Below are 22284 nucleotides of genomic sequence, written 5' to 3'. Positions count from 1 at the left end.
AAATTTGATCTAGGTAGTGAGCAATGCATTTCTATTAGAAGTTATTTCCGAATATTTTATTATTCAAGGATATTTCGCCTCCTAGGTAAGACAAATGCGTGACTTATGAGCAGTGATGGGAATAACGGCGTTATAAATAAACTGCGTTACTAACGACGTTATTTTTTTCAGTAACGAGTAATCAAACGAATTACTGTTTCCCTGTTACAACGCCGTTACCGTTACTGACAATAAAATGTGGCGTTACTATATTATATTATTAGAATTTAATTTTTCAGTTCATCTGAATGGATGCGCGGTGTGTAGCTGTATTTGACGTATCATAAACTCTGGTGTGAAGCGCACGACTCGCCGTCGCTTTCTCTCACGTACACGCACGCAAAGAAAGACACAGAGCAAGAGAGTCTTTCATAACATGAAGAATTGACGCGCTACATGTAAAATAACGGAGTTCCTTTGGAATTCTTCAGCTTTTAAGAACTGCCGGTTTCTCTGGTAGTGGGCGGAACTAATGTGCAAACGACAATCTCATTGGCTGGCGCTCACCTATTATCGTCCCTGTTTTGATTTCAGCAAATCAATTTGAGCGAACGCAGACAACGTGATTAATATTCATGAACCCAGCAGCTCATTAATCCTTAGTGCGTTTTATATTGATGACAAATATACATTCATACTTGGTTATTCTAATTACTAAAGTTCTATCATCATATAATATTAAATTATCATAATATTATATTATAATGCTTGACTGACTGATACTAAGTGTCAGTAGATAAATAGTGTAGATTATTATAATATTAATGTTTTAATAATAAAAAAATGTTTTATAATAATAATTTATTCTTTTTAGTGTCCATTTCATTAATTTAACATATTTAATATTGGGGGCATCCAAAGTTATTTGACATTTGAACAGTTTTTTAAAAGTAATGCAATAGTTACTTTCCCTGGTAATTAGTTACTTTTATAATGATGTCAGTTACTATTTGTGAGAAGTAACTAGTAACTATAACTAATTACTTTTTTAAAGTAACGTGCCCAACACTGCTTATGAGTCTTGCCTTCGCCATAGTAGCATTTGTAAACTCGCATCCCGGAAATTCACTTTTCAAGATGGCGACGCGCATTGTAAGCATGAGGATTTTGTGCGCAATATTTCAACCAGTATTGACATTGAGATGTCATGGCGTGAATATAAAAAGATATGTGCGTAGACGCAGATGTGTGTCTGGTTTAATTTCAGTGAACCAGTCGATAGAAAATTCGAAACGAGTCGTCAGTAAAAACGAACATTTATTATTACAAGACAACATTTTCAGAAAAGACAGCATTCAACGACCCGACAACATCTCGGATTCAGTACAGTTCTCACAATTACCTCGGGAAAAGGTGATAAACGCAGACCGCCGTGACAATCATCAGCCTACCAAATTGTCCTGCTTTGGAGAAGTTGATGGCTTGTTGTATGAGAAAGCACAGCCTGGGGACAAGAGTTTGGCGTGAGTAAAATATTGACATAAGTGATTCGTGCCCGAGACTACAAAGAACTACAACTGTTCTGTTTCTTCTTTTCTTTTCTTTTCTTTTCTTTTCTTTTCTTTTCTTTTCTTTTGCAAAAGTTAATTTAAAGATAAAATTGAATATGCAAAAAATTAGTATGAAGACAAAAGTGTTGACAATTTTATAAACTTTATAATTACGAATGGCAAACTATTTATTAATAAATTATGGAGAATTTTTCTCCTTTGTAAAAGGCTTTCTGTAGCAAACTTAATGTAATCACTTAATGTTGTGAAAAATGAATAGTGTATTTTGCATCTTGTGAATCTTGTTTTGAATGTTAAATGTATTTACTACAAATGATGTTGCATTTAATCTCCATTATATATGCAGGAGGTTGGTCAACATAGCTCGATCTAAGAAGCTTCGGGAGCAGCAAGGTAAAGTTGTTCTGGAGGGAAAGTATCTTATACGCAGCGCTCTGGAAGCAGGGGCCGTAGCGCAAACTGTTTATTTCAGTTCAGTGGATGCACTGCGGGAGCTTCCCCTGGATAAACTCAGACCTGCCAGCATTGTGAAAATCAGAATGGAAGATCCTAAAATCTGGTCTGATCTTGACATCTCAAAAAACATAATAGGTAAGAGACTTGCATTAACAATACCAAACAAATTGTCCCGCTCATACAGCAGCACCTTAATTTGATATTCTCTAATTTCAGCCATATTCAAACGGCCTGAAGCATCCCATTTAACATTCTCAGAAGAAAAGTGTGGCAAGCCTTTGCCTCTGACGCTGATTTGTGACAATGTCAGAGACCCTGGAAACCTGGCCGCAGTGTTACGCTCTGCTGCTGCTGCAGGGTGTCATAGTGTTCTGCTCACTAAAGGTACCAGCAAAGCTAAGACATTCTCAATTTATTTACTTATGAAACTTTTATCTTAAAAAAACAAACAAAGGCCACATCACACCAAGAATGATAACTATAAATGATACTGCCCGTCCGATGACGTGCACCCTTCAAATGTGACATCGGGAGGATGCAGCCTCCGAAATGAGATGCTGCTCTAATAGCTAATATTACTCATATAACCCATTGCACATTGGATGAGGATTTGATTAGAACTACGAACATTAATAAAAAGTCTTAAAAAACTATCAACATGGTGGATATCATGCGTCATATTTTATCTTCTACAACATTGTGAACTTTCTTAAAGATTTTCATTAAAAAAAGTATTCTTTTTAAATATCAGATATCTTAAAATTATTTTACGTTTAAAATGGTCTGATATTTTTTATTTAGATATTTACTACCATATATTATATGCAATGATTACATATTTGTTTTACAGTTGGAACTTGATATTGATTTTATTTTATTTTTTATTGATTATCTATTGATTTTTAGTTTTGTTTATAATGAAATTCTGGCAATCTCCCCTCAGGATGTGTGGATGTTTGGGAGCCCAAAGTCCTTAGGGCAGCCATGGGGGCTCACTTCCGTCTCCCTGTAATCCCAAGCCTAACATGGAGTGATATTCCAAGTCACCTGCCCAAAACAGCAACCATTCACGTAGCCGACAACTGCAGCACCACCTTGACTGAAGATAACAATACCGTAATCCCTCAACAACAGAAAAAGCCTACTGAATACGGTTGGGTCAGAGGACATCAGTACCCAAGGAAGGTGGAATATGAGGAGGATGATTTCTGTGGTTTTGAGGATTATGATAGTGGCAAATCCCTTGAGACACAGTATTATTACATTGAATGGGTTGCTAGGCATACAGGTCTTGTAATTGGTGGAGAATCACACGGTCTGAGTCGGGAGGCTTTGCGATTGGCCGAAAGGACTGGAGGACGGAGGTTACTGATCCCCATGGTACATGGTGTAGACAGCCTGAACTCTGCCATGGCTGCAAGTATTTTGCTTTTTGAAGGAAGGAAGCAGCTGCTGTCACTGGCTGAGAAGATAAGAAGTTGACAGAGACCACAGCTTCGTGAAAAAAGATGATAAAGCCATGCAATCATTATATAATTATGTAATATAAACACATCCAGTATGTTAAAATACGCTTGGATTGCTGGCCAAGTGTATGATATATGCAAGGACACTATAAAGAGACATTATGTGAAGCACGGTTCAATTTGCAATTACATCATAACCAGAAGTTCTATGGAAGCATATATGCAGCAATATTCAACTTGAACTGCAAAATACAAATGGCAATGCAATATGTAAAATGGCAATGTATTTCTGTATTTAAATGTACATTTTCCATTACATGTGTGTAATGTTTGGTGTATAATAAAAATTAACTGACATAATGTACATTTGCCATTTCTTACACTAGTTTTAATGTAAATTAAATAATGTATTTAATTATGTAAATTAAATACATGTTTTAACGCTTCATAAGTTGCAAAATTAAAATGTATTACCTAATCTGATGGGATATTTTTATCATGTCCAAGCACAGACTGTAGCCAAATTTTCATTTAAATGTTATTTTTCTTAAAAGCATTTACACTAATGGATAGAACATTTGGGGTTGCATTTTTATTAAAATATGATAAATGTAGCAAAATGCAGTCTGGATTTCAAAATGCAGTCTGAGCCAATGGTATTTACATGCCCACACCTGGGGCTACATTACCACATGCTAAAGTCTACCTACTGTCCATCCTGGAACAAAAGGCCATGGAGGAGTACTGTATATCGAGGAGGCTCTCAAGCAAGAATTCATCCGTCCATCCACTTCCCCTGCTCCTTTGAGTTTCTGTGGGTAAAAAGGACAACGACCCTGCTCTCAACTCCCAAATGATCAAGTTCTGGTACCCTCTTCCTCTGGTCCTGGCAGCCCTGGAGCAGTTATGGGGAGCTCGCATCTTTACGAAGTTGGACCTGCAGAACGCTTATAACCTCATTAAAAACCTAGAGGGTGACGAGTGGAAGACAGCTTTTGTAACACCATCAGGCCACTACGAATATCTTGTTATGCCGTACGGACTAAGTTCATCATTTCATCATCGTTTTATATTGATGATATCCTCATCTATTCCTGGAACTAGGCCAAACATCGTTAACACATGACGCAGGTCCTTTGGGAATACCACCTTTACATCAAGCTTGAGAAGTGCGAGTTGCACTGTGACACCGTCCACTTCCTTGGCTATGCAATCAACAAACACGGCATCTGCATGGACCAGAGGCAGGTACAGGCATTTGAGAATTGGCCACAACCCACATCTGTCAACGAACTACAACACTTCTTGGGGTTTGCAAACTTCTACAGCATGTTCATCAACAACTTCTAACCTCCTTGTTGAAACATGGACCCAAGTCTCTGTCCTGGAACTCTGAAACTACCAACACTTTCAACCAGCTCAAGAAAGCCTTCTGCACCGCTGCTACCCTAGTGCATCCCAATCCTGAACTCCCCTTCCTTGTCGAGGTTGATGCATCCTCCACCAGGGTAGGAGCTGTACTATCTCAGTGGCAGAATGAACCTTCCACACTCCATCCATATGCCTTTTACTCTAAGAAGCTGTCCCCGGCGGAGCGCTATTATGACATGCTTTGTCCCATGTCTACCACCCCGAATCTGATACAGCTCCTCCTGGTCCAATTCTCCCTCCAGCCATCATTGTAAGCCTGATAGAGTGGTCCATCAGATCGCAGAAGCAACATGCTACGCCGGGAGGTCCTGATTTATGTGTCAACTTGTCTCCGCCTGTCCCTCATGGACTCAGTCCATACATCACTAGGCTCTGGACACTGGCCAGCAAACCCGCTCACTCATCCAAAATCACTACTTACATCAAAAAATAAGTACAATGTACTTATTGTGTTCATATTGCATTGCAGAACACTTTTACTGCTTTGAGGTGGGATACGGGTAAGGTTAGGAACAGGTTTGGTAGTATGGGTAGGTTTAAGGGTGGGTTAAGGTGTAAGGGATGGGTCAACAGTGTAATTATAAATGTAATTATAGAAATTAATTACAGATGTAACTACATATAGGTATTTTTTAAAAACATAAGTACAATGTAAAAACATGAATGTACACAATAAGTGCATTGTACCAAATAATTAATTTAAATGTAAGTGCATAGTAGTTAAGGCCACCTAATATAAAGTGGGACCCCTGATTTTCATCGTCTCTCCGAATATGTTTCTGCAATAGCCTACTAAACCATGTAAACTGTGTTTTTATTATACGGCTGCCACAGTACAACACCGCCAGTGCACTCACCACACACCAGCTACAGGTGGAGAGGAGAGAAAGTGAATTCAATGAATGGGGATTATAGGAGGCCATGATTGATAAGGGCCAGTGGCAGCAATTTGGCCCTACTCTTTACGGGAAGTGCAATGAGATTTTTAATGACCACAGAGAGTCAGGACCTCGGCTTAACGTCTCATTCCAAAAGACGGTGCTTTTTGACAGTATAGTGTCTCCATTAGGACCCACCCCCTGCTGACCTCACTAACACTTCTTCCAGCAGCAACCTAGTTTTCCCACGAGGTCTCCCATCCAGCTAATGACCAGGCTCAACCCTGCTTAGCTTCAGTGGGCAACCAGTATTGGGCTGCAGGGTGACATGGCTGTGGCAGGTACCACTGGGCAAGGATGCTCAGCGATTCTTACTTACCTTCCACCATAGTAAAGTATCCTGGTTCATGGAGATGCATGGTTCACTGAAGTAGCTTTCGACTTTGGTATCATGCTAACAAACATCACTCGCACCGTAATCCTCATCAAAAAGCGTGTCGAGTGCCATATCTGGATATAAGGGCTGGATTCAACTTGGCGGATTTGTTTGGATTATATTTTTTCCTGCTTTTTGAATTTGTTGTTGGACTTATGCTATGTGCTCATCTGGACATTATAGGACAGGCCTGATCGATTGGATTGTAGGTACGTTTGTTGTTGCAACATTTATAATGGCCATATTGATGTTGCTATTGTTATATAAGGAGGGAAAATACCTGTTGAATTAACAGCTAAAGCTTTAGTGGAAAAAAAAAAAAGAAGAATGATTAATATATGACGACAAAGAATACGAACCTGAGGCATATGCAGCCTTTGAAAACTTTAAAAAGGTATGTTCAGAGGCTAAGGAAGCCCATGGGTCCTTGTTAATTTTGTAACCTGTTAATGAAAAACAAAATGTTTAAAGCAAAGATAATACCCAATAGTGGTTATCAGACAGCAAAACATCAGAAAACCTCTGTGAGTGATGAATATGTTGACGTTGGTCCTGGAGACAGCATCTCAAATGTGTCTTATGCTGCCTCCAAATGTAGTAAACAAAGTTCACGCAGCAGTAGGAGTGCATCCATTGCACCTGCCTGTATTCAGGCATAGACAGAGAAAGCTGCACTTATTGCATGTGCTGCTGCATTAAAAACCAAACATGTCATTGAAACCCAAGAGGAAGAATTGAGACGGAAAAAAAAGGAACAATAGGCCATTATCACAGCAGAATTGATTACCGGAAGTACTTGTTGAAGCAATGTATCTGTACTTCCCTTTTAACTTCACACTGGAGACTTCTCTGGAAAATGCAGGAACAACTTGAGATACGAGAGGTTTAAGATAAGAGTTAAAACTAATAATGTTGGGTTCTTTTGCATCAACATTATTGATTATCAGTGTACATTATATAACTGCCTTAGATGGCTGGGAGGCTAGCTAACAACAACCTTGTCACATTTATCAAAATAAAGCAGAAAAAATATAGACCCAATTTTATAAGTATTTAAATAGTCACAATCCCATTCTCCAGTCAGTATGCTTGTCACCTCAACAGCACTACATTTCCCATAACCCTCTCTGGCCATCACCTGCACACCCTTATTAATACACACAGCTGTCAGCCATCACTTTCATCATCAGCTCTATATTGACCTGCACTTCATTCAAATAGTTTGTCTGGCCTTGTTGTTATAAAAGGACTGATTTCTTCTACTTACTCTCCTGGACTCCCTGTATTTGTCTACACTACTCACCTTGTATTACTTGCCTGTTATCCTGGAACATCAACCATGTGCCTACTACTTCGCTGGAACTGGCTATAACCGTATACACAGAGGATTTGCTGATGGACATTTTTCATAGAGGTCTGGCTGAAACTTTATACTCTTAGATGCCATGGGGTGTGAATAGGTGCACTTTAGAAGAATATATTCTCTACTACACCCTTCTACTCAGTCAAGTTAGTCCCAAAAGACCACTTACTCTTCCTGTGACTTACGAGTCTGTCCCAGTCAAGCCTGTTCCAGCCCCAGAGTTTAGCTAAGAGTCCGCTCCAACACCAAAATTCAATGAGTCCGCTTTAGACCCAGGATTGAGTAATGTGTCCATTCTGGCAGTCTGTTTCAAGCCAGCCAGCACACCAGACTGTTTGCCAGAGGTCTATTTAAGTTTAAAACAGGGATCCAGGACAGTGGCAAGGGTCATTTGGCTTGATGTCTCATAATGAGCCTACCTCTCAGACATAAGTCTGAAGAGGTTGTTGCAGAGCTCTCTGCAACAACTGTGTTGCCTTCTGATCAGTCACTCCTTACTGCTTTGTTGTACTAGCATGCCTCAACATGTGGATGAGGGGAATGAGCTTGCAGAGACTTTTTTTTTATTTATTTTTTTTTATGTTGAATGTTCAACAATTGCCTTTTTCAGTGGAGACAATACACCAATGTACTCAGACATTTTGTCAATTTTGTAGTCCGTGACACCAGTGCAGCACTAACTGGTTGATGCTGTTCATGCAGTCTAGACAGCATGTCAAATGTGCTGTTCTAGCGTCATCTTTCTGCTGTAATCTACGAGAAGGTCTGCCTATCTCTTGCTAGAAACTTGCAACTCGCTCCTTTACTACAGTGCTTGTTCTAAAATATGCAACAGTCTTCCTTGCCTTGCTCCTTGCGTATTGAAGCCCTGGGAAGTCAATAACTGTAGTCACTAAAGTTAAGTTTAGTGCATGGGCTATGCAAATGCTATGTCTAAGCTGTAAACTGTTGGCACATGCAATCCTATTGACAGCTGCATCAGTGACAACTAATCTTAGATTTAATTCCCCATTCCTCCATGAACGATTTCTTAACTGCAGCAATGTTTGCTGCTGTACGCAACGCAGGTAATTTTCCTACTCCCAGCAATACCAAAGCAAGCTGTTATTTACTGTCAATAAAATGGCAGGTGACTGCTAATAAGAATCCATATGGATCGATGTCCAAATATCTGAAGTTAAGGTCACAGCTGTAGCCCTCAGGACTACTTTAGCCTTCTCTTTCTCCTCCGTAAACTGTCTCCATCATTGACTTCAAAGTTTGCCTTGATGGCAGAATGCATGTAGGATGCAAAAGGCTGACACAATTTCAGAATCAATGATGAAAGGCTTTGAGTCTTGGATAATCACATTCATGAGAGCCTGATCAATCCTGTCCTTTTTGTTTCCTACAAATGAAAATAGTGTTTTATTATTATTTTTTTTTAATTTGCCACATGGCTCAGAGGTTGTCACAGCTAGCATCACTAATATTTACTGTTGCAGTGGTTCTCAACTCTGGCCCTCAAGATATACTTTCATGCAGAGTTTAGCTCCAACCTTGATCAAACTCCCCTGCCTGTGACTTTCTAGCAATCCTGAAGAACTTGATTGGCTTGTTCAGGTGTGTTTGATTGGGGTTTGAGCTAAACTATGCAGGAAAGCAGACCTTGATGGCAAGAGTTGAGAACGCCTGTCCTATGGGCAAACAGAGCGCTGACTAACTGCTTACGTTATTGAAAGTGGATTGGTTGTGAGTTTAATAGTCTGGTAGACTATTGTAGTCTTTGTTGATGTGGTTAATATTTGTGTCTTTTATTTATAATATTCGGAGTTTGGATTGGGGATTGAGTGCTGATGTTTGGTAACTCTGATTCACTGCAGTGTGCTTCCTCTAAAATGTTGTTTCGTTGTCCTGGTATATTGAAGGGTATAGGTGATTGGTAACGAACGTGAATGGTTTCCTTTACTTAAAAGAGACAGACCAGTCACTATTTCTTGTGTTTTTATAGTATTCCTGCTTGTCAGGATGCTGTGACTCTAACTGTCTACTATTCAAAGTGGCCAGAGCCCATCTGCCATGACCAACACTATCTTAGACTCTTGACTACTGACTACCATTTTCAGCCATTATGGGAGTCCAGAGACATTGTCACTGATAACGGAACACAGTTTACATCAGCTACTTTTGGTGAATTTCTGCAGACTAGGGGTGTATTGCACCACAAGACATCCGTGTAATACCCTACAGCCAATGGAGCAGTCGAGAGGTTCCATCGTGCCCTGAAAGGCTGCACATCAACAGCAATCGCAGCCATGGAAGGAGGCGGTGACTAACTGGCTTCAAGTGTATCATGCTACACCGCATGGCACTACCTCAACCTGACCTTATGAACTGCTCTATTGCCATAAAATGCGAACAAAACTGGACATTTTGCCTGTTGCTCATGTGCCAAACACGTGTCCATGACACTGTGGAAAAGAAACAAGCCAAGATGAAGCAGTACACTGACACTAAGCAGCATGCACATACTCCATCTTTTGCTCAAAGAGAGAAAGTGAGGGTCAGAATTTGTCACTTAGTTCCTAAAGCACACCATAAATTCTCTGCCCTCTTAACTGTGGAAGAGCATATAGAACCAAACACCTTTCTGCTAAGCATTGGGAAGAGATGGACTACCACACACTGAGAGTGGAGGTCAGGACTGTAGACCAACCATGGCACAAACCACTACGCCAACCTTTAATCAGCTTGCTTTGAATACCCCTCCAAAACAGCTACGTATGAGATCTAAACCTGAGTGGCATAAGGACTACATAATGTGATTGAGATTTCAAGTGTTTAGAATTTCTGTTGTGTTCTGGTTTTATGAGCAGAACATTTAGTTGCAGCATGGTTAAAACTACATTGCATTTTTTTAAATATTTCATATTTTGCATCATATCCATAATATATATTTTGATAACAGCTTTTACTTGACTATATTTACATATGTGCCTTGAAGTAACGCAAAAGTAATCAGATTACACTACTTTCATATTGTGGTGCTTGAATTGTTACTGAATACTTTTTTTCCATCAAGTAATTTGTATCTGTAACAGAATGTTTTTAAAGTAAACCTCCCAAGCCTGTTTAAGGCATTATCAGCAAATATGTGTCACATCACTATTTAATAAAAGATATGTAATACTGTGTGTGTTTAAAAATATCGATGTTTTCTTTCTTTGGTTTTCAGGTTTTCCTCAAACTAAACTTAGAATTACCTGTTAGACTTAGAATTAGTCTTAGATGTTATGCGATCCACATGCCAAAATAATTTTATTGAATAATGTACATGAATTATTTAAACGATTGTATTACATTGTGTTTAATGAAAATAAAATGGTCTTTCTGCTCCTTTAAAATTTCAATCAATAGACTTGAAATGTAATGATTTGTGACTGCTGTGTATGATGATGATTTAACATTTTAATGAATAAAGGCAAAAAATATTTTAATAAATAAAAAGGTATTCTATGCGTAGCTTCCAGATTTCAACAAATACATTAAGTTTTTAGTGAATACTATGTGTTATGCATGTATGCCCAATCATGCTATTTTCTTTTTTTAAATGAACACAATAAAACCTAATCTTAAATTGCAGTGACCAGCAATTCATGCTCTTTTTATGCAACGTAAACTGTAACTGACTGTCGTAGAACTGTGAAAACTGGCCACAGCCATTGTATGATTGACTGAGGTGCCTCACATGAGCCAAGTTAGCCGTTATGCTTTTCCAACAGTAAGTAATACAGACCCTCTCATTTCCCAATATTAAGACAATCTGTTCAGGGTAATTACAGGTGGGTTAGAGCAGGGTTGGAACTGAAGTCAGCAGGATGGTAGCTCTCCAGCAACTGGGTTGCAGATCCCAGCCATAGAGAAACCGAAGTTCAATTAGATGACAGAGTTTGAGTTCTGCATACTTTACACAGATTGTGTTTAATATTAATAATAAAATAAAAATAGTAATATTAAGTGACGATAAGCACATATATTTGTGTAGCATTATAGTGTCTCACCCTTGATTCCCTACAAAGTGAAGTGACGTGTGGCCAAGGATGGTGACCCATACTCAGAATTTGTGCTCTGCGTTTAACCCATCCAACTGCACACACACAATAGTGAACACACACACGGAGCAGTTGGGGGTTCAGTGCCTTGCTCAAGGGTCTCACCTCAGTCGTGGTATTGAGAGTGGAGAGAGCACTGCTTATTTACTCCCCCCACCGACATTTCCTGCCAGACCTGAGACTCAAACCCACAACCTTCGGGTTACAAGTCCAACTCTCTATCCATTAAGCCATGACTGCCCCACTACCATCACATACTCAAGTTTAAGTCTCCCATCTGTTGTGAAACTGTTGAAAAATAATTATGTATATTGAGCACAAAGATTGTAATGTTTTTTTAGTAGGGGAAAGTCAACCAGTTGTTACATTCAGTTGTCCTCTAGACAAAAAATAGATCCCTCTAAAAGCATCTGACATAAGGCTATATAAGATGTATGATATTTTTCATGTTTCACCAGCCAGTACTTTTACAACATTTATTAATCTTGGTGTCAACAGACTGCTTCTCTTTATTTGTCCAATGAGATCTAGGCAAAATGCTGAAACAATTTTTCAGGGTAGAGAACATGGCTAACGTCACGATCTCCAGCTGGAGAGAGCACTCCACTCCAGACTCTTGCCACTTTACCCAGGACTCCATTTCCCATTATCCTTTGCACGGACTCATCAATTGCATCACCTGCCTCTCATCAGATCTCATCAGTTCACAGCTGTCTCACATTAGAAGGACTTTAAAAGTAGCACACTCACTCTCTGGCTGTTTTTCAAACGGAAGGCTACATCCTCCGGAGGTCGCATTTGTAGGCTGCATACGTCATCAAGCCTGGTTTATTTCAGTTAACTGAGCATTACATTTGCGATTCAAAAGCATATTACAACAATTTACACTTAACTAAGAATAATGGTCAAATTTATAACTGTTAATATTCTAAAATAAGATCATCTTTATGACGTATGCAGCCTACAAATGCGACCTCCGGAGGATGCAGCCCTCCGTTTGAGAAACGGCCTCTGTCTTCACTGGTGACTGAATATTTTCCAAGTTTCCTGTGTGTTCCTTGTTTTCCGAGTTTCCTAGTTTTACCTTGCCTTAAGTGTTTTTGAGCCTGGACTGCTTCCTTGATTCAGATTGTTTACTGCCTGCCCTCACTATTGCCTGTTGTCTGGATTACTCTTTTGCCTCTGCCTTGGATATAACTGTTTGCTGTTACTGGACCCTGCCTGTATGACTACGCCTTGTTGAATAAAGCCTGCATTTGGACCCCAACTCCATTGTTGCCTCCCTTGTTACAGCTAATTTGGCTAAAATGGGAAATTTATTTAAGCTGCCATATTTGGTTTTACTCTGAATTATGTTGTAGGTATGTTTGAGCTCTTGTGTTGACTGAACCGCAGGTGACAAAAGTTCATTAGGTCTGTTGAAATGGAAATCAATTAAACAAAACCAGATGAGAAACCTTATTAAATAACCACCTTAAAAGAGACTCCTCCTTTCCATGAACATGATGAGATATACAACTCTGATCATGGCAGAGTCGAGTACAGCTGTTTCTTGAGACACAACAGGCCATTCAGTACATTTTTAGCCTGGGTTGTTTCAGAGCTGTCTTGCACTGACAGGTCATCCCCAGCTCAGATGTGCCTTGCCCATACTTTCCTCTTAAACCATGTTTCTCAGCTGCACAGCATGTCCTGACCCACACATCTCAAATCTTGATCCAAAAAGAATGAAAAGGGACAGTTCAGATGAGCATTATGTATATTTTTAATTTACCATTTTATTATTTTTAATCAGTAGCATTATTGCAACTACTTCTTGAATACTAAAAAATGTGGGAACACTGGACAGAAAAGCAGAACTATACAAATTAAACTTTATACAGACATTTAAACAAAAACAAAAATTAACCATGACATACTAAAACAAATGAAACAGCTAAAGAAAAGAACGAGACGATACCATCACACCAACAAAGCAAGCCACAGTCACCTGAAATAGAAGAACAGGTAATAGAACAATTAAATTCATCACTAGTGTTGATGGGATTGTATTACAAAACAAAACAAACAAACAAAAAACAGTTTTACAGAATCATTCCTGTTTTTTTTTTTTTTTTAATTGAATTGAATTGGATTTTTTTTTTCTCTGTCATGGGAGTCAAAGATATAATACAGAATTATAAAGAAATAAAGAAAAGAAAATTACATTCAGTAAAAAGGAGAAAGAACAAAAACATAATAAATATGAAAGCAGGGTAAGGTACAGTGTTGCACAGCTACATGGTCAAATTTACAATACTAATCTATGATGATATCTATTATGTCATTATTTACATTTACATTTAGTCATTTTGCAGACGCTTTTATCCAAAGCGACTTACAATTTGGGGAACACATGAAGCGATTCATCTTGAAGAGGCAATCCGACAAAGGAAGTGCTTGTAACACCAAGTCTCAGGCATTGTTTAAATAATTACATGCTAGCAAGGGAAGGAATAAGTAAGGAGAAAGAGTTTTTTTTTATTATATCTCCAAATATTCTTTGCACTTTATTGTTTTTTTTTTTATTTTAAAGAAAAGGTAAGGGTTTCCATCTTATATATTTCAATGTGTTTCAATATGTTGAAGCCATTTACAAGAAATAGCTTTTTTAGTTGCAACCAGAAATATTCTCCATATGTATAATTTGTTTCATGCATATCCAGGTTCCCCAAATATAACACATGAAACATGGCCTCTAATGTCCTATCATGCATGTCTTTCCAAAAATAGGTGAATAAGTGGACATGACCAGAGTATGGTGATGATTTTCTACTTCAGAATTAGTCTCCATGGCTGGGATCCAGATCCTATTTCACTATGGCACATTTGTGCGGGGAAATAAAAAACAAATTACATTTTTCCAGGCAAATAACCTCCACTGGTGTGAGCCTGTGGTTTCCCATTGGGAATTACGTTTTAACCAAGCCTCTTCTGTTATAATCCTGTTTCCTTCCTTCCCATTTAATTCTGACCGAGGAGGTAGAATCTGGTCTATAATTTGAAGACAATGGAAATTGGAAATGACCTTACTGACAGTATTAGCCCTAAATGCAGATAATATCTCCACTAAATCATTTTGTGCCTAAACAAGTCATGATTATGCAACATAAACTAAATTAGATCTCCATAATGTATTAATATGAATTCTATTTAAACTCACTGAGGCATGTACAGGTGCATGGTCAGATAAGTCCATTGTTCCTGTGTTACATTTAATTATCTTATGTCTGTCTTTACTTAACATAAATAAGTAGTCTATTATTGAGTATTCTGAATATGGGTGGGAGTAATGGGTATAGTCTCGTCCTTTGGAGAAGAAGTCTCTCCAAAGGGCTATCAGTCCAAGATTTCTTACAGAGCTTTGAGTTTCTTTGCTAAAGGAGTTATAGATATCTCTGTCAGTTTAGAGGTATCATTTTTTTGAGTTGAGGGTTATATTAAAATCTCACCCAGAAATGAAGGTTCCTTGTGTCTCAGTTGAGATGATATTAAAGATGTTTTGATAGAATTTAAATTTGCAACCCGGGGGAACATAAACATTGATCAATTTACCTGGAGCATCCTCAATTTGTCCTTTGATTAAAATATAATGTCTAGCTTTATCTCTAATTTCAGTCTGATGGTCATACCTAAGAAGAGCTAGGTAGTAACTGATTACATGTAATCTGGATTACTTAATCAGATACCAAAAATTAAGTACTTGTAATTAAAATAAATCACATTTTAAAATATTCGTAATCAGACTACAGTTACTTTTTATAGATTACATGATTACATTTTATTCACACAATGATGATGATTAGCCATTCAGTCCTGTCCGACTCTTGGTGATCCAATGGGCCAACTCTTGCCATGCTTTCCGATCTTCTACTTTCTTTTTCAGTTGTTCAATGCCTAAGTCTGTGTCACTTCTAATGATATCAAGCCAACGTGTTTTTTGGCGGCCTCTTTTCCTTTTTCCGCTAACTATGCCAAGCATCATTTCATGTTCTAGTGAAGCAGTTCACATCACATGGCCGAAAAAGGTAAGACGCAGTTTTGTAATTTTGCCTTCCAGTGACATCTCTGGTTTAATATGCTTCAGAACCTCTCTATTGGAAACTCTTGCTGTTAAACTTAAGATCATCTAAGTGTACTCAACTGTGCTATTTTGAGACACCATGAATATGAACTAAAATACGTTTTTAACATACTATCTTTGTGTTTAAAAAATGTACTTAGTTACCATTTATAGTACACTTGAACCCATCTTTCATACACTAGTACACTCAAGTGTACTACAAGTGGTAGCTAAATACATTTTTTAATTATAAAGATAGTATGTTAAAAGTGCATTTTAGTTCATATGCAGCCTGCAAATTATGTGTCGCCATACTGTGTTCGAACAACGGCTTCTTGATCTGTGTAAAGCGATCTTATCAACTGGGTCAGATGAGGTGATATTCACAATTTTTAAAGTACCTTCCATAGCTTATCATGTTCAACACAATCAAAGGCCTTACTGTAGTCAGTGAAACACATATAGATAACTTTTTGAAATTCATTGCATTTTTCAATGATCCATCGCAAATTTGCTATGTGGTCACGTGTGCCATGACCTCGGTGGAAACCAGCCTGCAAATCAAGTAGTTCTGTTTCTATGATTGGGAATAGGCGTTGCAGAATGATTTTTAAAAGGATTTTACTTATGTGAGGGATCAAGGCTATAATTCCTTGCATCACCTTTCTTTGGTATTGCTATAAAAACTGACCTTTTCCAATATTTTGGCCACTTCCTGATTTCCCAGACCTTTTGGCAAATTACTTTAATGGCTGCAGGTGGAATTGGCCTCAGCAGTTCCGCTTGGATACAGTCAAACCCAGGGGCCTTGTTGTTTGATAGGTGCTGCATCGCACATATAATTTCTTATTATGTTTTATTAAAGTTCGGGAGGAGCACGTCAGATACTTAGCCTAATTAACACAAGAGGAACGCACTCAAGTTAATCAACGCACAGGTATAAATACAGCTGACATACCGCAAAGCCCAGCTCTCTGCGGGTATCAAACCGCGGCCCCAAATCTCAGCCCCGCTGCCCACCCCTTTTAGCGCAGAGCTCACAGCTCAAGCAAGCGCCTGGCCGCAATGGCCGGCTCACTCAGGCCCGCAGCCCACCCCTTCCAGCTCAGGGCTCGCATCCCAAGCAAGTGCTTGGCCGCACGTGCTGTCAAACACAGCCCCGCCCCCAGCCCTCTCCTCTAAGCGAAACCACAATACTCGCTCTTCACCGCAACACCAATGCCCTGTAGCAAATTAGCTCAAGGGGGAAATATTAATAATTAATCATAACTCTTTATAATTAATTATACTATTTGGTTAAGTTAATAGAATTAACTTGATAAAGCAGAATTTGCGGTACAATCAATTGACCAGGTTGTCTAGCGAAAGCTCAGTATTGATTATTTATTAAAAGAAATCTTAATTTCCAGGGTAAGAGAAATACCCTTTTAAGGTACAGTACTACTCAGAGCATGTAACAAGATCAAAATCATTAAATTGAAGTATTCAGAAATGAATACTTATATGTATTGTGCACAAAGTTTTATTAACTAAATCACAAACATAACTAGTCTAAACAAACACACATATACATATATATATATATATATATATATATACACACACACACACACACACAAATCACACATACATGGTACATGGGAAGGGTAAGTGAGACTGGATGAATGAAACCAGACAGAAACAGGGGAAATGTAGCTGTGTTGACCATCTGAAAGAACCATCAGTCTCTAATTCAAAGCACAGTATACGATAGCTTACAACAAACCTCTGTGTGGTGAAAAGAACGAAACTTGCATTTGACTTGGCTGTGGAACGAGAATCTCATGAAGCCTCTGAAGAGGGTCTGGATGGTTCCATTCGATGGCCGAAGTTGCAATCTCTTGAAACTCAGAGGTTGTTCTTGACTCTGTTGGGGTTGAGAGAGTCTTCTCTCCTAAGTAAACACATGGCTGGGTGTAAAATGGGGCCCACTGGCCCTGTGGGCCGCAGTGGAACTGCAGGCCGCAGTCCAGAGATGAAGATCCAGAGACTGCTGGGAGCGGAGAGAGAGAAATGTCTGAGTGAGGGCATTTCCATGATGGCGAATTCCAGGGTTGATTGAAGATGAATGTAGTATTAGTCTGACTCTTTGTGGTCAAGAGCCATCTACCCAGGCTTGGGGGTATTGCACGCGGCTCTATATGTTGGGGCCTGCCGGGCGCGCCCGCACCGGCTTAGGCGCTCCATGAGTCCAACCACACGGGCAGCAGTCGGAAGATTTTGCAGAAGAGAGGGGCGGACCTGTGCGTGAGCCCTTTAAAGTCAGGGAAGAGTCACACCTTTCAGGATGGGCTTGACCAATGAGAAAGGCTGAATTTCCAAGCGGGAGGCTGGAAATATTGGGGGGTTTTATGACCCTTTGTCTGAGAGCATGGTTCGAATGGCTCTGGCAGTCTATACTTTGATTAAATTACAAACACACATGGCATTCTATGAGGAGGAGATGTACACCAAAGTGTCCGTCATCAAATGAGCATTAATTTGGTAGGAGACACGATATACAGTGAGGAAAATAAGTATTTGAACACCCTACTATTTTGCAAGTTCTCCCACTTAGAAATCATGGAGGGGTCTGAAATTGTCATCGTAGGTGCATGTCCACTGTGAGAGACATAATCTAAAAAAAAAAAAAAATCCAGAAATCACAATGTATGATTTTTTAACTATTTATTTGTATGATACAGCTGCAAATAAGTATTTGAACACCTGTCTATCAGCTAGAATTCTGACCCTCAAAGACCTGTTAGTCTGCCTTTAAAATGTCCACCTCCACTCCATTTATTATCCTAAATTAGATGCACCTGTTTGAGGTCGTTAGCTGCATAAAGACACCTGTCCACTCCATACAATCAGTAAGAATCCAACTACTAACATGGCCAAGACCATTGAGCTGTCCAAAGACACTAGAGACAAAATTGTACACCTCCACAAGGCTGGAAAGGGCTACAGGGAAATTGCCAAGCAGCTTGGTGAAAAAAGGTCCACTGTTGGAGCAATCATTAGAAAATGGAAGAAGCTAAACATGACTGTCAATCTCCCTCGGACTGGGGCTCCATGCAAGATCTCACCTCGTGGGGTCTCAATGAGAACTACACGGGAGGAGCTGGTCAATGACCTGAAAAGAGCTGGGACCACCGTTTCCAAGGTTACTGTTGGTAATACACTAAGACGTCATGGTTTGAAATCATGCATGGCACGGAAGGTTCCCCTGCTTAAACCAGCACATGTCCAGGCCCGACTTAAGTTTGCCAATGACCATTTGGATGATCCAGAGGAGTCATGAGAGAAAGTCATGTGGTCAGATGAGACCAAAATAGAACTTTTTGGTCATAATTCCACTAAACGTGTTTGGAGGAAGAAGAATGATGAATACCATCCCAAGAACACCATCCCTACTGTGAAGCATGGGGTGGTAGCATCATCTTTGGGGTGTTTTTCTGCACATGGGACAGGCGACTGCACTGTATTGAGAGGATGACCGGGGCCATGTATTGCGAGATTTTGGGGAACAACCTCCTTCCCTCAGTTAGAGCATTGAAGATGGGTTGAGGCTGGGTCTTCCAACATGACAATGACCCGAAGCACACAGCCAGGATAACCAAGGAGTGGCTCTGTAAGAAGCATATCAAGGTTCTGGCGTGGCCTAGCCAGTCTCAGACCTAAACCCAATAGAGAATCTTTGGAGGAGCTCAAACTCCGTGTTTCTCAGCGACAGGCCAGAAACCTGACTGATCTAGAGAAGATCTGTGTGGAGGAGTGGGCCAAAATCCCTCCTGCAGTGTGTGAAAAACTACAGGAAACGTTTGACCTCTGTAATTGCAAACAAAGGTTACTGTACCAAATATTAACATTGATTTTCTCAGGTGTTCAAATACTTATTTGCAGCTGTATCATACAAATAAATAGTTAAAAAATCATACATTGTGATTTCTGGATTTTTTTTTTTTTAGATTATGTCTCTCATAGTGGACATGAACCTACGATGACAATTTCAGACCCCTCCATGATTTCTAAGTGGGAGAACTTGCAAAATAGCAGGGTGTTCAAATACTTATTTTCCTCACTGTAGTTGGGGTTACATTAACTAATACTTCATTCATAAAGCATGAATACAACAAAATACAATGCAAGAGAAAAAATCATACACACAATGTCCTGGGATGCATGTTCATTCATAGAAAGGTTTGTCTATAAATGAAAAGGAGGAAAGTTCTGTTTTTATGGGCATTGAGTGGGTCTCAGAAGGGTCTGTTCTTACTGCACTTCGCATCTCACATACTTTTGAGCAATTAAACAGTCTTATCAGATGGTTTCCCTGGTAACTGAGCCCTCTAGGGTGCTCTTTCAAGAGAAGGGTCCATAGACCCTCATAGTTTGTTTGTGGAATGAGAGGGTTTCCTGGATTATTCATTAAGTATAATGACTAAATGTGTGTCTGATTGGTCCAAACGCTACAGCCCGTCCCACCAAACGCCATCGCCTCTGAACCTCCCCAAGTGGCTCACAACATCCGATCGCAGATATTAGCAGGTGCGGATGTCGATCTCTCCTCACTACTTTCTCTCCTGCCCACTTCTGACTCTAACCGGCAGATAGACTGCGGAGATTTTTCAGTCACGTTAAAGAACCCAAACCCCCTTTCATCTCGAATTCTTTCTTTTTCTGAGTTCTCCATTACTTTCAGCCAATTCACGGAGATCATTCGTTCAGCCTTCCCTCACAGGCGACGCAAACTCAATGACTACCTGGCAATCATAGCCGACCTCGCGTTGTCCTATGGAGGGGGGCATTTTTTCACGTCCCACAAACTTTCCGCAAAATGCGCAGTTCGAGTTGCACAATGGAACCAGTGCCCTTACTGGGGCGCACTCGATCCAGATCTCCACAGCAGGGTGTTCCTAGGCTGCAGGAACATTTTGTGTGCGGTTTGCAGGTCAGTCGCTCACTCCACCATGACTTGCCCACGAATCAATCCCTCCATAATCCCATGTCCAGAGCCCATCTCTGTGAAATCCTCCAGCTACATCCCAAGATCCACAACGGCTGCGAACTCATACCCGGAATGAACAGCAACATCTGCAGCGGACAACAGGCAGCCTTGTATCGCGTTTAATTCCGGGAGATGCAACAGACAGCGCTGCCAACAGATAGCTTTTGCGGCAGAGCTCATGCTCGCATTGTTTGTCCAGTGTACAAAGCTGTGAATAAAAAATCTAAAAATTACCCATCGACTCCCGTGAACATTTCTCGTCTGGCCATCGAACTTGCCCACCATCCAGACAAAGAATTCTCTAATTATCTTCCGTCCGGCCTCAGTCACGGTTTTAACCGTGGCGTCGAATGTGCGATTTTCCCAAAATTTTATCTGTAATAACCTCCAATCCGCCCACGCTAAGCCCGATGTCATAGACGACCTTATCAAAAAAGAAGTCAAATCAGGCTTCATGATCGGCCTTTTGACAACCCCCCCTTCGAAGTGTTTCGTGTCAGCCCCATTGGAGTGGCTACAAGAACATTTTTGGATAAAAAACGCCTAATTATCGATCAGCTTTCTTTCCTTGCTGCTCTTCACACAATAGCAATAACACATTCATAATTTATTGATTCTCTCTAATTCCTCTTTTTCATCTTTGAAATCTTCCTTTCTAAAATAGTCTGCCACTTACATACACTCAGAAAGTCCAGTTTTGTGGACATTCACACAGAAATCAGTCATTAATCAGGTGGCTACAAAGCATTTGACCATTGGATTTACAAAAATCATTTCAGGTTTAAGAAGTGTTTCAACATTGCATCAACTACTGATGAACACATTCAATTTTATTTGAATTATCAATCAATAGGTTATTTAAACATGTATCATTATGTATTTTTGAGAGGCTTTCGTCTTTCAAACTCATTATTTACATGTAATGCAGACATTCCCAAACTTTTTGTCATCTGAACCTCTTTCACCTAATGTATTTACTTTAAAGGGGTGGTCAACCAGCTATTCCAATCAACCACAATCAACAACCTAATCAACCCTATGTGAAGGAGACGTGTTGCACTGCGTGAGGCAAATGGTGGTCACACCAGATACCGACTGGCTTTCGGACCCCCCCAATACAGTGAAACTGCACGATTTAGAGTGGCCTTTTATTGTGGCCAGCCTAAGGCACACCTGTGCAATAATCATGCTGTCTAATCAGCATCATGATATGTCACACCTGTGAGGTGGATGGATTATCTCGGCAAAGGAGAAGTGCTCACTAACACAGATTTAGACAGATTTGTGAACAATATTTGAGAGAAATAGGCCTTTTGTGTACATAGAAAAAGTCTTAAATCTTTGAGTTCAGCTCATGAAAAATGGGGGCAAAAAAAAAAGTGTTGTGTTTATAATTTTGTTCAGTGTATGTACAAGAACATTCAACAACAAAATGAATAAAAGCATTTTTTTAACACCAAGACTGACTTCCGTTCTCAAGCC

The 22284-nt window shown here is 39.7% G+C and overlaps 2 protein-coding genes across 10 annotated transcripts in view; one reads left to right on the top strand and one right to left on the bottom strand.

Moving 5' to 3' along the window:
* The first annotated feature begins 1077 nt into the window (after positions 1 to 1077).
* On the top strand, positions 1078 to 3856 carry mrm3b (mitochondrial rRNA methyltransferase 3b). The gene is made up of 4 exons (XM_058758343.1): positions 1078 to 1502; positions 1897 to 2141; positions 2223 to 2390; positions 2950 to 3856. The coding sequence occupies exons 1-4, from the start codon at positions 1117 to 1119 to the stop codon at positions 3486 to 3488; spliced, it is 1338 nt and encodes a 445-aa protein (XP_058614326.1). The 5' UTR covers positions 1078 to 1116; the 3' UTR covers positions 3489 to 3856.
* Positions 3857 to 13186: 9330 nt separating this feature from the next.
* The window catches only part of LOC131529120 (cation channel sperm-associated auxiliary subunit gamma-like), a 36490-nt gene continuing 27392 nt past the window's right edge, over positions 13187 to 22284 (bottom strand). For 6 of the 9 annotated variants that reach the window (XM_058758663.1, XM_058758655.1, XM_058758665.1 and 3 more), the window contains one exon: positions 17582 to 17805. In XM_058758663.1, the coding sequence (XP_058614646.1) occupies positions 17707 to 17805 (99 nt within the window). In that variant the 3' untranslated portion in view covers positions 17582 to 17706. Of the gene's footprint in view, positions 13384 to 13424; positions 13662 to 17581; positions 17806 to 22284 lie in introns of those variants that run through there. The other 3 variants (XM_058758659.1, XM_058758658.1, XM_058758656.1) reach the window with 3 other exon arrangements.

Source organism: Onychostoma macrolepis, chromosome 21 (genome assembly GCF_012432095.1).
Source record: "Onychostoma macrolepis isolate SWU-2019 chromosome 21, ASM1243209v1, whole genome shotgun sequence".
Taxonomy (NCBI): domain Eukaryota; kingdom Metazoa; phylum Chordata; class Actinopteri; order Cypriniformes; family Cyprinidae; genus Onychostoma; species Onychostoma macrolepis.
This window is presented reverse-complemented; position numbering and strand designations above follow the sequence as displayed.